Raw genomic sequence first — 12,724 nt, 5'->3', positions numbered from 1 at the left:
AAAAAAAAAAAAAAAAAAAAAGGCGAAAAGGCATCCCTTCCTTCCCAGGCACAAGTTTGCATATAGTTTGCATGTTGGTTGCTTCATGCCAGGACTCTGAGTCCTGCCTGTTTGATCTTGCTGGGTTCCTGCCTGGAGGCTTGCTGCTGCTTTAGAGAACCTTCAACCAGCCAGGTGAGGCAGTGCACACCTGTAATCCCGGCACTTGGGAGGCTGAGGCAGGAGGATCACCATGAGTTCAAAGCCAACCTGGACCCTGTCTCAAACCAACAACCAAACAAAAATAAAAACCTTCAATGGCCAGGGATTTAGCTCAGTGGTTCCGCCATCTGCCTCTCAAGTGCAAGGACCGGAGATTGATCCCTGGTACCAAAACAACAACAACAACAACAAAACCCTTCATATCTCAGAGATCCCTCTTTCCTAAACTCCAAACCCATAAAGCTGCAAAGCATCTATGTCTCTCAGCCCTAATAGGGCTGTTCCCTTGCCAGGGGCTAAAACAGGGCTGGCAGAGGACTGTGTGAGCTGAGGCTGGAGTCTTGGCTCTGGGAGGCAAGAGAACTGGGGGCTGGGACAGTTGAGAGCTGAGACTGAGCCCTGGACAGCCATAGTACCTCTCGGGACTAAGTCTAGGACAGCATCTAAAAGCCCGCCTTAGCCCTTGGCAATGTGTGGATACCCTGTATCAGTTATTTTTTTGGTACTGGGGATTGAACTCGGGACCTTGCACATGTGAGGCAAACGGTGGCATCACTGAACTGAATTCCCGGCCCCTGTATCAATTCTTTATTCTGAAGTTTGCTTGACTGTGGCTCCCACCCACTTCCCAGAGGTCCTCACGTAGGCCTGGGCAACCCCACATATCTGGTTCCCACACCCTCTGCTCATACCTACACAGCTGTCCTCATCACTGGTCTCCAGGGTCCCTGCGTTCTGGGCCAGAAAGGCTGCTCCCTGAGCTCGAGCCTGCAGCCAGGAGCTGTGAGCAGCTGTGTCGGTCAGGAGCACAGGAGTATCTTCCTGGGCACATCTTGAGGCGAAGCTGATGATCCCAGCCTGAACCCAGTATCCACTGGGCTCTTGGCACAGCACAGGGCCCCCAGAATCTCCCTGGAGCCAGGCAGCGGAGCCAAGAAGACACCTGAGCCCCTGGCCTGAGCATATACCCGATTATAGTCCTTCCACCCTTCTCTGTGGTTTGAGCCCCCAGCTGAAGGCTAGGCCTCCCCTTCTCCCTTCCCCTCTCCTCCCCCTCAGACCTGGCAGGGTCCCTGTACCCCAGGCTGGGCACCCCCACACAGCATCCCGGGCTGGGCTGGGCTGGCCAGCGGACGCTGGTGCAGCCGGTTGTAGAGACAGTTACATGTGGGGCGGCTGATTAGACGAAGGCGCAGGTTCCGGAGGGTCCTGGGAGCTGCCAAAGGGATGAGGCCGAGGCTGGAGTGTTGGTTTTTGTTTTTTGGGGGGTACTGAGGATTGAACTAGGGCCCTTGCACTTGCGAGGCAGGTGGTGGAACCACTGAGCCAAATTCCGAGCCCTGGAGTGTTGGTTTTGACAGGCAAGGGGGATTAGGGGCTGGGACAGTTGGAAGCTGAAACTGTACCTTGGGTGAGCACAGTACCACTCGGGGGTTAAGTCTAGGACTGCACTTACCATCACCGGTATCTTGATCCCAACCAGTGGCCCAGCAAGAGGCTCCAAAGGGGAAATGATGGGCAGTCTGGGGCAGGCAGAGGGGTGTGCGGGTCGTGGGGTGGGCAAGCCGTAACAGGGCCAGGTCTGAGCCCTGGCTGTAGTGGTTAAAGGCCCTGGGTAACTGCAGGGCAGCTACCCCCACCTCCTCAGCCCCAGGACTCAGCCCCTCACGCTGCAGAGAACCCAGAACAATGGACCAGGTATTCAGTTCTGTTGCAGCTGCCCTGGAATGGGAAGGAAAGGCTGACAGTTGGGTGCAGAGGAGACGGTGACACCCCAGGAGATGGCACAGGCAGCCGGAAGACCAACAGATGGTGACCTACCATTTTAAGCACAGTCCTTCCCGTTTCTCAACCTGTTTATTCATTTGTAAAGCTGCCATGAAAGGTTAAGATTAACTTGATAATATACACCCTGGCACAGGGCAAACTTTTAATAAATGATACTTTATTCTAGGGGTAAGGATCAATCTCATGGAATTTAGGTACAAATAATCCATCTCCAAAGCCAGAGACCTGTCTGACCCCACCATGACTCACTTTTCAAAGCAGTGGGCGGCAGTGAGGACCCAGGTGTCTGCTACCAGGGAGCCGCTGCAGATGTGGACTCCCTGCCTCCGCACGCTGGCTTGCCAGGGCCACTCGCCAGGTACTGTGTTGCCCTCCTGAGGCTCGGGGGGGCCAGGTCCACGCTGTCCACAAGCTGTGGAGAGGGGCAGGTCATACTGGCAGCAGACCCTTGTCCTGCTCCACCCCAGGCCTAACCCAGACCCAAGTCCCCAGAGCTTTTCTCGGAGCTTACCACGCTGAGCTGCTTGAAGACCTAGGAAAAAAGAGACGCAGTAAGAATCGGATACTACCTGCTAGACGCAGGTTTGATGGAGAAGGTAGGCTGGGGTGAGCCTTGCACTTTTGCCTGTGACTCTGCATACCTCACCAGCCCCTCCCAAAATGAAAATATATGAGGTTGAGAAGTAGCTTTTATTGGAATCCATTCAGAGTACACCCTCGGTAATTAATTTTCCTCCCTCTGCTGTGCTCAGCATTCTTGGGCCTGAGGAGCAGGGCCTTGGGTTCATTTGGGACCAGGCCAACCCTCCTCCAGGCTTCAGAACCCCTACTTCTACCCCCACCGCTGAGTCAGGGAGGTGGCCTATATACGTGGAAAGCATTAGCTTAATTGTCCCTTCAGCCAAGTGGAAGGATTAGAAGCCTTCATCCTGTTCGAGTGGGAAAGGGCCTCAGAAGTGATGCACCCCTATCCTAACAACTCAGACTCAGACTCCATTTTCCCACAAGCTGCCAGGGATCCTACCAAAGGGTTCCTGCCTTCTTCCCCATAACAGGTGTACACAGATAGGCCCATTGGACATCTGCAGCGGGAGAGCCAAGATGTGACAGAGAAAAGATGGGGTACAAGGGTACCTGAGGTCATTCTGGAAGCAGAGAGGCAGTCAGGGTGCAAGGAACACACACAGGCACAGTGACAGTCCCTACAGACACTAACTTGGCCCGAGAAAATCACACCCACTTATTTTGATGCAGGTGGCCATATATGCTCCCCTGCCCATACACACACATGCAGCTGGGCACAGGCATTGCCACAGGCAGGACCATATGCACACACCGAAGTGCAGGGGCTGGAGGCGCAGAGGGAAGCTTGTGAACCTCCACAGTACCGCTGCCACGCACACCGCACGGACGGCTTACCCTCTAGGACTAGTACTCCCAGGACGAGCATCCCTGGTCCCCAGCTCTGCTTCATGCTGCTCCGGGCCACTCTGCCACCTGTGCTGTGGTTCTCAGAGCCACCTGGGTCTCCCTGGCTCCACCTCTGCTCCGCCCCCAGCTGGGTAGGACTGAGGCGTCGTTGCTTTTTCATGGGCTGGAGGGAGCCAGTATCTCTTAGCTCTGGGTCTCTGGCTGTGTGACCCTGGGCTGATTACCACCCATCTTGGCACCTCGACCACAGAGCCAGAATGCCCTGGTTTAAATTGCCACTTGTTACTTAAGTGCATTTGGACAGTGAGCCTGTCTGCGTCTTGTCTGAAAAACTCTTGAGTTCTTAAATGTAAAAACTCTTACGACAAACAGCTTGGCTTCTAGTAGACTTGCTCCCAGCATGGGCACTTAATCTTGGGGCTGTGAAGGGCACAGAAGGCAGACTCCCCTGGTTTCCCTTTTTGTTTCAGCTTCCCTGCCTCTCAGCCCCAACCCCGTGGGTTTCACATACCTTGTCACCACATTTACTTCTGAGGCAGTGTGCAGGGTCAGGGGTTTGTTAGACTGAGTCTGTCTGCGAACTTACGGTAAATCCCAATACCTCTCTGGGCCTGCTGCCTTCCCAGGAAACAGATACAGTGGTACTCACCTTTCTTAAAAATGGGAGACTGTCAGAATCATTTTTCTTTTGGGTACCAGGGTTGATCAAACTCTGGTCCTTGTGCTTGCAAGGCAGGCAGAACCACTGAGCCAAATCCCTGGCCCTTAACTTTATTATTATTTATTTATTTATTGGTACTGGGGATCGAACTGGGGTCCTTGTGCTTGCAAGGCAGGCAGTGGAACCACTGAGCTAAATCCCCAGCCCTCATTTTTCTCTTTCTGAGAAAATAATATATTATCATAATTCAGACCAGCTCAGACTGTTCAGGGACCCTGATCCTAACCCAGATGCAGCTGTGAATAGTTACCACACAAACTTGAATTCTAATATATGGGGCTGGGGGCCGCTTAGTGGCAGAATGCTTGCCTTTTTTTCAGTGTCATGTGTAAGCCCCTACACTGAAGGAAAAAAAAAAATCAGATCTCCTAACCCCTTTCCAGCACTAGATATGATATCAGGTAAATTAGCCTCTCTCTACCTCCAATTCCTTACTAATACAGGGATACTAAAATTACTTAGCTCATATAATCATGACAAAGATTAATTCATTTACATATATTAACATAAATTCTTAAAACAGTGCTTAGCTCGTGGCTAAGTCCTCAGTACATATTAGGAAAAACAAACACATGTTAACATAAATTTTTAAAACAGTGCTTAGCTCATGGCTAAGTCCTCAGTACATATTAGGAGAAACAAAACACAACCTAAGGGCCGGGATTTAGCTCAGTGGCACCTTGCCTCCTCACAAGCACAAGATCCTGAGTTTAATCCCCAGTGCCGAAAAAACAAAAACAAAAACATAACCTGACCCTTGCCCTTCAGGTTTACCAAGACAGGCTTGGATTGGTAGATAAGGCAGCTGGAGGGTTAAATTTCCAGGAAGAAGCTCCCAGCCAGCCTGAACGGAGCCAGAAGGGCAAAGTGCCCTTGCAGGTGCATGTGTGACTCCCAGGAAAGGGCTGGCTCCGTAGGAAGCAGGGACCAGCCGCCAGCCTGTTTTCTAGGGGTGGGAGCTGACAGTGCCTCAGGCCTTGCTGACTCTACACGCTCTGTAGGAAGCAGGGACCAGCCACCAGCCTATTTTCTGGGGATGGGAGCTGACAGCGCCCCAGGCCTTGCTGACTACATGTGGGAGTGCTGGTGTAAGACTAATGATGAACACCCTTCCTGGGCAGGCCCTCCACTCTCCCTCTGACTCACATCCTTCAGAGTTCCAGGGAAGGAAGCACCGGAGAAAACCAACATGAGGGCTCTGAAAGATAGTCGGTTCAGACTTGGCCAACTTACTTAGGAAATTTTATTGCTTAGAACCTTCCCTCCCAAGCCAGCCCTTGGAGAAAGAGCTAGAGGCACATTTGGTCCATTTTGCTGTGTGTGATTATGGATGGGGTAGGGGAGAATGCAGGGCCTTCGAGGTACCCAGACATGGCCTGGTTGGGCAAGAGTTATGGGCCAAAGCAAAGTAGATGCGGTCATCCTGGTTTGGGGTGAGGCCTCAGTGCCGCTTGTCCTTGCCCTGGGGTTCCTGGACTCCTCGGAAGCTAAGCCACATTAGGCCCACATTAACAGCATAGGTGGTGATGCAAACAATACAGAAATCATAGAGCACGAAGAACAGGATCCAGGCTAAGTAGATAGAACCAGCAAGGGACACCAGGGAACTCAGCACCAGCAGGATAGAGGCCCAGCGTCCTTGCAGGCTACCTGCAAAGAAAAAAGCAGTCAGGAATGGCCATCTTTAGAGCATGCATGACTTCCTGTGCTGCCCAGATACAGGGGCTGGTGAGAAAACTGAGAGGCCTACTCTAAGACCTTCCCCCATCTGTTCAGTGACCTCTGGGACCCAAATAATGAAACTGCCTGCTAAGCTCTACATGAAATGAAGTCACCTTTAGATTTTCCTCAAAGAGGAATTCTGCTAGGTGTGGCAGTGCATGTCTATAATTCTAGCACTTGGGAGGCTGAGGCAGAAGGATCACTCTGAGTTTGAGGCCAGCCTAGGTTACACAGTGAGAGTTCAAGGCCAGTATGAACTACATAGCAAGACCCTGTCTCAAAAAGAAAGAGAAAAGGGCCAGGGATTTAGCTCAGTAGTTCCGCTGCCTGCTTTGAAAGTGCAAGGACCTGAGTTTGATCCCCAGTACCAAAAAAAAAAAAAAAGAATATCTGAGCTGTGTCTGGTGGCTCATGCCTGTAATCCCAGCACTCTGGGAGGCTGAGGCAGGAGGATCCAAGTTTGAACCCAGCCTGGGCAAATTAGTGACTTAGGGAGACACTGCTTCAACATTTAAAAAAAGGGCTAGCACAAAGGCTCTGGGTTCAGTCCCCAGTCAAAAAAAAAAGTAACATTCTAAGTTTCTCCTCCTAACTGGGATCTGGGATCATACAAAGTCCTTAAGGGCCCTACAGCCTCTGACAGTACCTAAACCAACTGGAAGAGTCCTAGTTCCCTCCCTACCACATGCCTGACGATGCTTGCTGAGGAGCAGCTGGCCAGAAATCATCTGGGTCACAAAGACTGCTTGGGTTGGGGCTGAGCTGGCTGAGAGAAAGGACAGTTATGAAAGGTGGAGCCACTCACCTAACAGCAGTTGTAGCGAGTAAAAAATGCACCCAAATATGCTGTTGGATTGATTGAGGATGCTGTCTGCTCCCAGCACATGCTCCACCAGCCCGAAGCCTCGGCCCCACCTGATGGTGGAGATCGAAACCAAGTTAGCAGTGTGAACTGGAAGGGTGACCTGAGAAGCCACCAGGGCTGTCCTCCTTCTCCGTTTTCTGCCCACCCCTGGTGTCCAAGGGTCACTAACTCCTGCCCTCTGAACCTGCGTTTAATCAGGATTCCATGTCATGCCCCTCCTTCCAGACCAGGCCTGGCTATGGCTCCTCCATAGGCTCCCCTTTCCACCCTAGACTTTAAAAAATTCTTCCTTCTTTCCTTCTTTTCTTTTCTTTTTTTTTTCCCCTGAGACAAGGTCTCACTCTATAGTTCCGGCTGGCCTTGAACTCACTGTGTGGTAGGGACTGGCCTGGAACTTGCAGCAATCCTCTTGCCTCAGCCTTCCCAGTGCTAGGATTACAGGCGTGTACCACCACACCCTGCACTCAAAAATACTTTCGTTCTCAAAGCTAGCCTAATGGCTGGCCAGGTTTTGCAGTTAACCACACTGGGAAACCTGAGACACATTCTCCTTGCCCTGAACGTACAAGTCTCCAGCTCCTAAACCATTCCCGGCCTCCTTTGTCCTTCATTTCGCTAATCACTAGGCCCCTGACTCACAGGCTCACTCAGACCTAGCTACCTCGTCCTCGGACATAGGCTTTGCCCATATCCCACCTCCCCCTGTGCGCGTCATCCTGGGCCCATCATCAGTCTCTATGCTGACCCCACCTTCCCCTTTCTGATCAATGTTATTCCTCGGCTTCCGGGTCCACGTGTGATTACCCAGAATCTTTGCCCCCTGCCCGACATGCATCTGGAAAACCAGTCTGTGTGGCCTAGCTCTGGCGCACACCATCTCAAGCCGTCCACCGTCAGAGTGTACGTTCCCCGAGCAGTTTGATCTCAGACTCCAAAATCATCTGGCAACCTGGCCGCCGTCTACACCTGGTCCCCAAAGCCCCAGGCTTTCCACTTCCGCGCGCACCTGGAGGAGAAGACGCGAGAACAGCTGATGGCAGTGCCCACGTCGCAGAGCGCGCGGTAGTCCCGGTCGCGGGCGCGCGCCGCCTTCACGTGTAGCGCGTAAAAAGACAGCACCAGGCCCGCAACGCAAAGCGCGAGCCGCACCCACCCGGGATTCTTCCAGGTGGAGCCCATATCTGCAGGCCCCGCCCCAGGTGCCAGGTGGCGGAGAACGCGTCGCAGGTGGGTCCCGCCCTCATTGCCCTGCCAGCTTGGTGATTGGCCGGCCCAGGCTCGTACTCTCTGATTCTATTGGGTATTCTCGGCACACAGTTGACCCCTCCGCGAGCAGGCAAACAGCGAGGAACGCTGGGGCTGAGACTCCAGGGCCGCAGGCCTGACGGGAATTGTAGTCAGAGAGGCTGCGAGGAATCAGAGAAGGGAGTAATAGTAACGTGAGTAACAGTAGTTACCGCTTTCTCTTTCCAGCCCTGTTCTAAGTATTAGCACCTAGATCCGATTCAGGAAACGGGCATTTGCCCTGAATGACTGTTTCGGACACCGCTGGGGCTCCGACCTTCTGTCCTCCCGGTTGGGTACTCAGACACTTCTTCCCGCCTCACCAGTGCTTTCAGCAGGTGAGGTTTTTCTCTCCCTAAAATTCCGTCACCGTGGCCACACCTTTTACAGTTTCCCAACCTCTGTACGTTTGTGGCGCCCTGTGGGAAAACTTGAGTTTACATCAACCCAACAGTCCCTCCTTTTCGAGCTCCCCTTCACACACAACTCCGTCTGCTGAAGACCCGTCTCTTCTGTACCTTCAAACTCTCCGTCCTTCCCATCTGCACGGAAACTTGTTTCTTTTTGTTTTAGAAACAGCAACAAGTCTCCCTCGGCCAGGAGGACCTCGCCAGCTCCCAGCTATTATCCGCATCCGCTCCTTCCCAGCCAAGGTTTGAGGTAAATTTTACATTCCTGTTCTCTGCATCTCACTTCTTCCTTGTTGCCTGTTTCATAAAGTAGCTTCTACTTCCAGACACCCTCTGACAAGATGCTAACTCCAGCGATTATTTTTCAGCTCCCATCTTGCTTGACCTCCAGTAGCATTACTCATGGCTGCACTCGCTCTGCTCAGGTGAGCTTTCTTTTCTGCGGGCTCCCGCAGGCCTTCCCTCAATAGCTACTCTCAGATCTATTTCTCTTATTCCAGGAAGTGGTAGGAGGAATAAGGGCCTCCCAAAACATCCATGAATGTTTTATGTTAATCCCTGGAACACGTAACTGTTGGGGAATTAAAGTTGCAGATAGAATTAAAATTGCTAATCTACTGATTTAAAAAGTGGTATTATCCTGAAGTGATGGATGATCCTACATGTAATTACAAGAGTCCTTAAAGTGAAAGAGGGTAGCAGAAGAGAGATACCACTTTTATAGCAGAAAGACACAGAAGCCACAAGCTACTGAATGTTGGTGCCTTCTAGAAGCAGGAAACAGCAAGGAAATGGCTTCCTGAGAGGCCCCAGAAAGGAACTACTGATATCTTTATTTTAGCCCAGTGAAATTTGTAGCAGACTTTGAACTACTATAGGATTGTAAGAAAATTAATTTGTATAATTGTAACCCACTACATTTGTGGTAGTTTGTTTTAACAGTAACTGGAAGCTAATACAGAGGACTAAGATTTATCCCTGTTTTTCATCTCTCTCTCTCTCTCTCTCTCCTCTGTCCAGTCTCCTAGGAAGTTCCTGTTATCTATTGCTGGCTTCCCCTAGCACGAGTGATCTAACAGGGAACAAAACAGAAGCCACAGTGCCTTTATGACTTAACCTTTGAAGTCATACACCATTTCTGCTTCATCCTGTTAGGGCACTTCAGCCTAGTGCAGTGTAGGAAGAGACTACAAATTAGTGATCACTGGTGGCATCACTATTCAGCAAATCACAAAAATAAATGGTTGGAACAATAACAGTATTATCCCTTTTTCATAGCTTTTATGTATTGAAAATTTGGGAAGATAAATTTTATTTAGGTTCTTTTTTCAATACAGAAGATTGAAACCTGGAGCTTACACATGGTGGGCAGACACCCTATCACTGAACTATAGCTCCACCATCCTTTTATTTTGTTTTTGAGACAAGATCTCACTAAATTGCTCAGGCTGGCCTCCAAATTGCAGTCCTGCAGCCTCAGCTTTCTGAAGTGCTGGTAGTGCTGAGATTAAAGGCATGTACCACACGGCTGGTTGATGCCCGTGTCTTGATGCAAGAAGTATCAAAATTATATTGTAAGAAGTTCCTATGGGTGGACCATCTTTGGAAAACACAAACAGCCTCAGTGGACAACATTATCTCTTCCTTTGTCCCCTCTTACTACCCGTTGGTCATGACTTCCAAGTTCTGACCCAAGTCCAGATCTCTCCTGGAATCAACTGTTGTTAGAAACTCATCCTGGGTCATCATCTGGATGTCTCAAAGGCCTGTTAGATCCAACACACTCAGAACTGAACCCTTAATGTGATGGTGCATATGTGTAATCCCAGCACTCTTGGAGGCTGTAGCAGGATAGAAGCACTGGCGTTACAGACGTGCTCAACTATCCCCTCCTTAGGCTTCCATTCTTGCATCTGTAAAATGAAGAGAAAAATAGCATCTATCTCAGAGAATAATTATACACATGAAATCCATGCGCCTAAAATGCCTGCCCACCGCCAAACTCCCTATCCATAGGGCTCTAAGCAGACTAATGTGGCGCACAGCCCATCTCCACCGCCGGGGGCAGCAGCGAGTTCAGGCTGAGCCCCTGGCCCAGCGCGCCGGGTCAACCCGGGTGAGGCGGATATCAGAGGGCTGGGCTTTGCCCACGCAGCGGACACGTGGGCCCAGAGTTCTGGCGCAGAAAAAGCACTCTGCGTCTTCTGCACCTGGCGCAGGCTGCCCTCCCTTTCCGGGGCCCCCTTCTTTCCCTCTTGCCTGGTGCCGAAACTGTGCCTATCTCCAGAGCCAGCGACTCCTGGCTTTACTCCAGGATGTTGCCAGGAAGTTGGGGAAGAAGGGGTAGGAACAGTGCGGGTGTGCCAGGAAGAAGCCCGGGAATTCAGGGAGTGCTTCTCCCAAGATCTGTGTGGACATTCTCCCAGATCCTCAGACAGGCCAGCCCGGATGACCAGGCTCCCGTCTCCCGCTAAAAAACAGCCTCCAAGCCAGGGTGTGGTGGCGCTCACTTGTTGTCTCAACATCCCGGAGTCTGAGACAGGAGGATTACAACCAGTTCAAAACCAGCCTGAACTACTTAGTGAGTTCAAGGCCAATCTGAACTACACACCCTGTCTCAAAAACACAAAAGAAAACAGGGCCCAGGATTTAGCTCACTGGTGCCGCGCCTTCCTCCTAAGGGCAAGATCCTGAGTTCAACCTCACTACTGCAAAAATAAATAAATGAATAAATACAGCCTCCAAAGATGCCCCTACTTAATGGTACCAGGATTGAATCTCATTAGGCTACATTTCCATTCCCCTTTTTATTTTTATTGTTTTGAGACAGGGTCTCCTTAAATTACTAAATTACTCAGGCTGGGCTATGGATCCTCCTGCCTCAGCCTCCCAGAGCCTGAGGATCATGGGCATGCACTGCTAAGTCCAGTTTACTTTTTTTTTTGTACCAGGGATTGAACTTGGGTCCTTGCACTTGCAAGGCAGACGGTAGAAACTGAGCTAAATCCCTGGCCCTTACTTTTCTTTTAAAAAATGTAAATATTTGAGGACCAGGGAATTAGCTCAGTGGTGCCATGCCTGCCTCGAAAGTGCAAGGCACTGAGTTCAATCCCTGGTACCAAATTTTTTTAAAAAAATTAAATATTTGATAAACTCTATAGCTAGTGTAATGAAAATCCAATAATGGAGGGAAAGGGAAGCAGAGAGGGATAGGGAGGGAGAGAGTCAGAGGAGGAAGAAAGAAGGAGCAGAGAGAAGAGAAAGAAGTGTATTCCATTGTTTTTTTCACTGGTCTCTCTGCTTTTCGTTCCACCATCCTCCTTGCTGGCAGTCAGTACAATCAGAGGGTTCTAAGGAGCAGGGCCCACAGTCTGAACTTGCAGGGCTTCCTAACTCATCCTTTACTGGGCTTCTGGCCACACATTCAGCTCCTCTCATTGAATTCCAGCCACATTCCCAGAGCATCCAGGCTGCTCTCTAGCTGGCCACACTCTCCTGCTCCAGCTCCCTTGCCTGGCCAAGTCCTACTCTTGCCGCAGCCGGTACCAGGTCACCAGGCCTTCCCCGGGACCTCCACAGCCCGAGGCCTCTCACAGTGGGTCACACCAAATGGTCTTCCTCCTCAGGGTGGGAGGATGGTCTGCATGGAGTTCACCATCCGCTCTCTGCCGGCACAGAAAAGCCACTCAGTCAGGGTGACTCGAATTCACTACAGGCTGGCATTAATGATAACACCTGACACCCAAGCAATGCTGCTTCCATGCCTGGCACGGTTCTGGGCACTCTCCATATGTCAATTCACTGTGACCCACGTAACTCTAAATTTAATACTGTCTATTCTCATCAGTATCAAAATTAAAGCACTAAGCCATTCCTTAACCTGCCTCAGGTATTAAGGGGCCACACTGGGGCTTGAAATGGGCAGTCTAGGTCCCCAACCTACAGCTGGCAGGACGGGACCTCAGAGAAGGAATGAAGTAGAGTTTGATCTGTGTACTTTATACGAGGGCCTTCCTATCTAGCATTTTTCTCCCAGAGTTCCCATTTTATTTTTTTATTTATGTTTTTGGTGCCAGGGATCGAACTCAGGTCCTTGCGCTTGCGAGGAGGGCGGCGGAACCACCGAGCTAAATCCCTGGCTATAGTTGCCATTTACTGAGCAGACGGTGCGGTTCGTGACCCCCGGGGAGGGAGGCCCAGAACTGGTACACAGCCCAGGAAGGGCTGGAGCCGGGCGCTGAGTCCTTAGTGTCAAACTACAGCTCCCAGGAGGCCCCGGGCGCCGCGGCCCGCAACGTCACC

The 12,724-nt window shown here is 51.0% G+C and overlaps 2 protein-coding genes across 5 annotated transcripts in view; both read right to left on the bottom strand.

Moving 5' to 3' along the window:
- Prss53 (serine protease 53) overlaps window positions 1–4,115 on the bottom strand; it is a 6,709-nt gene extending 2,594 nt beyond the window's left edge. The window contains exons 1-6 of one of the 4 annotated variants that reach the window (XM_010617439.2): window positions 3,409–4,115; window positions 2,501–2,521; window positions 2,239–2,401; window positions 1,658–1,923; window positions 1,263–1,417; window positions 894–1,113 (exon numbers count right to left, since the gene is read on the bottom strand). In XM_010617439.2, the coding sequence (XP_010615741.1) occupies window positions 894–1,113; window positions 1,263–1,417; window positions 1,658–1,923; window positions 2,239–2,401; window positions 2,501–2,521; window positions 3,409–3,580 (997 nt within the window). In that variant the 5' untranslated portion in view covers window positions 3,581–4,115. The other 3 variants (XM_010617440.2, XM_010617441.2, XM_033758478.1) reach the window with 3 other exon arrangements.
- A 1,247-nt stretch (window positions 4,116–5,362) lies between these two features.
- On the bottom strand, window positions 5,363–7,956 carry Vkorc1 (vitamin K epoxide reductase complex subunit 1). Its single transcript, XM_010617451.3, has 3 exons — window positions 7,735–7,956; window positions 6,669–6,778; window positions 5,363–5,791 (listed from the first exon to the last, which is right to left on the bottom strand). The coding sequence occupies exons 1-3, from the start codon at window positions 7,905–7,907 to the stop codon at window positions 5,583–5,585; spliced, it is 492 nt and encodes a 163-aa protein (XP_010615753.1). The 5' UTR covers window positions 7,908–7,956; the 3' UTR covers window positions 5,363–5,582.
- Window positions 7,957–12,724: the final 4,768 nt, after the last annotated feature.

Source organism: Fukomys damarensis, unplaced genomic scaffold (genome assembly GCF_012274545.1).
Source record: "Fukomys damarensis isolate Sample0158 unplaced genomic scaffold, DMR_v1.0_HiC HiC_scaffold_34, whole genome shotgun sequence".
NCBI lineage: Eukaryota > Metazoa > Chordata > Mammalia > Rodentia > Bathyergidae > Fukomys > Fukomys damarensis.
This window is presented reverse-complemented; position numbering and strand designations above follow the sequence as displayed.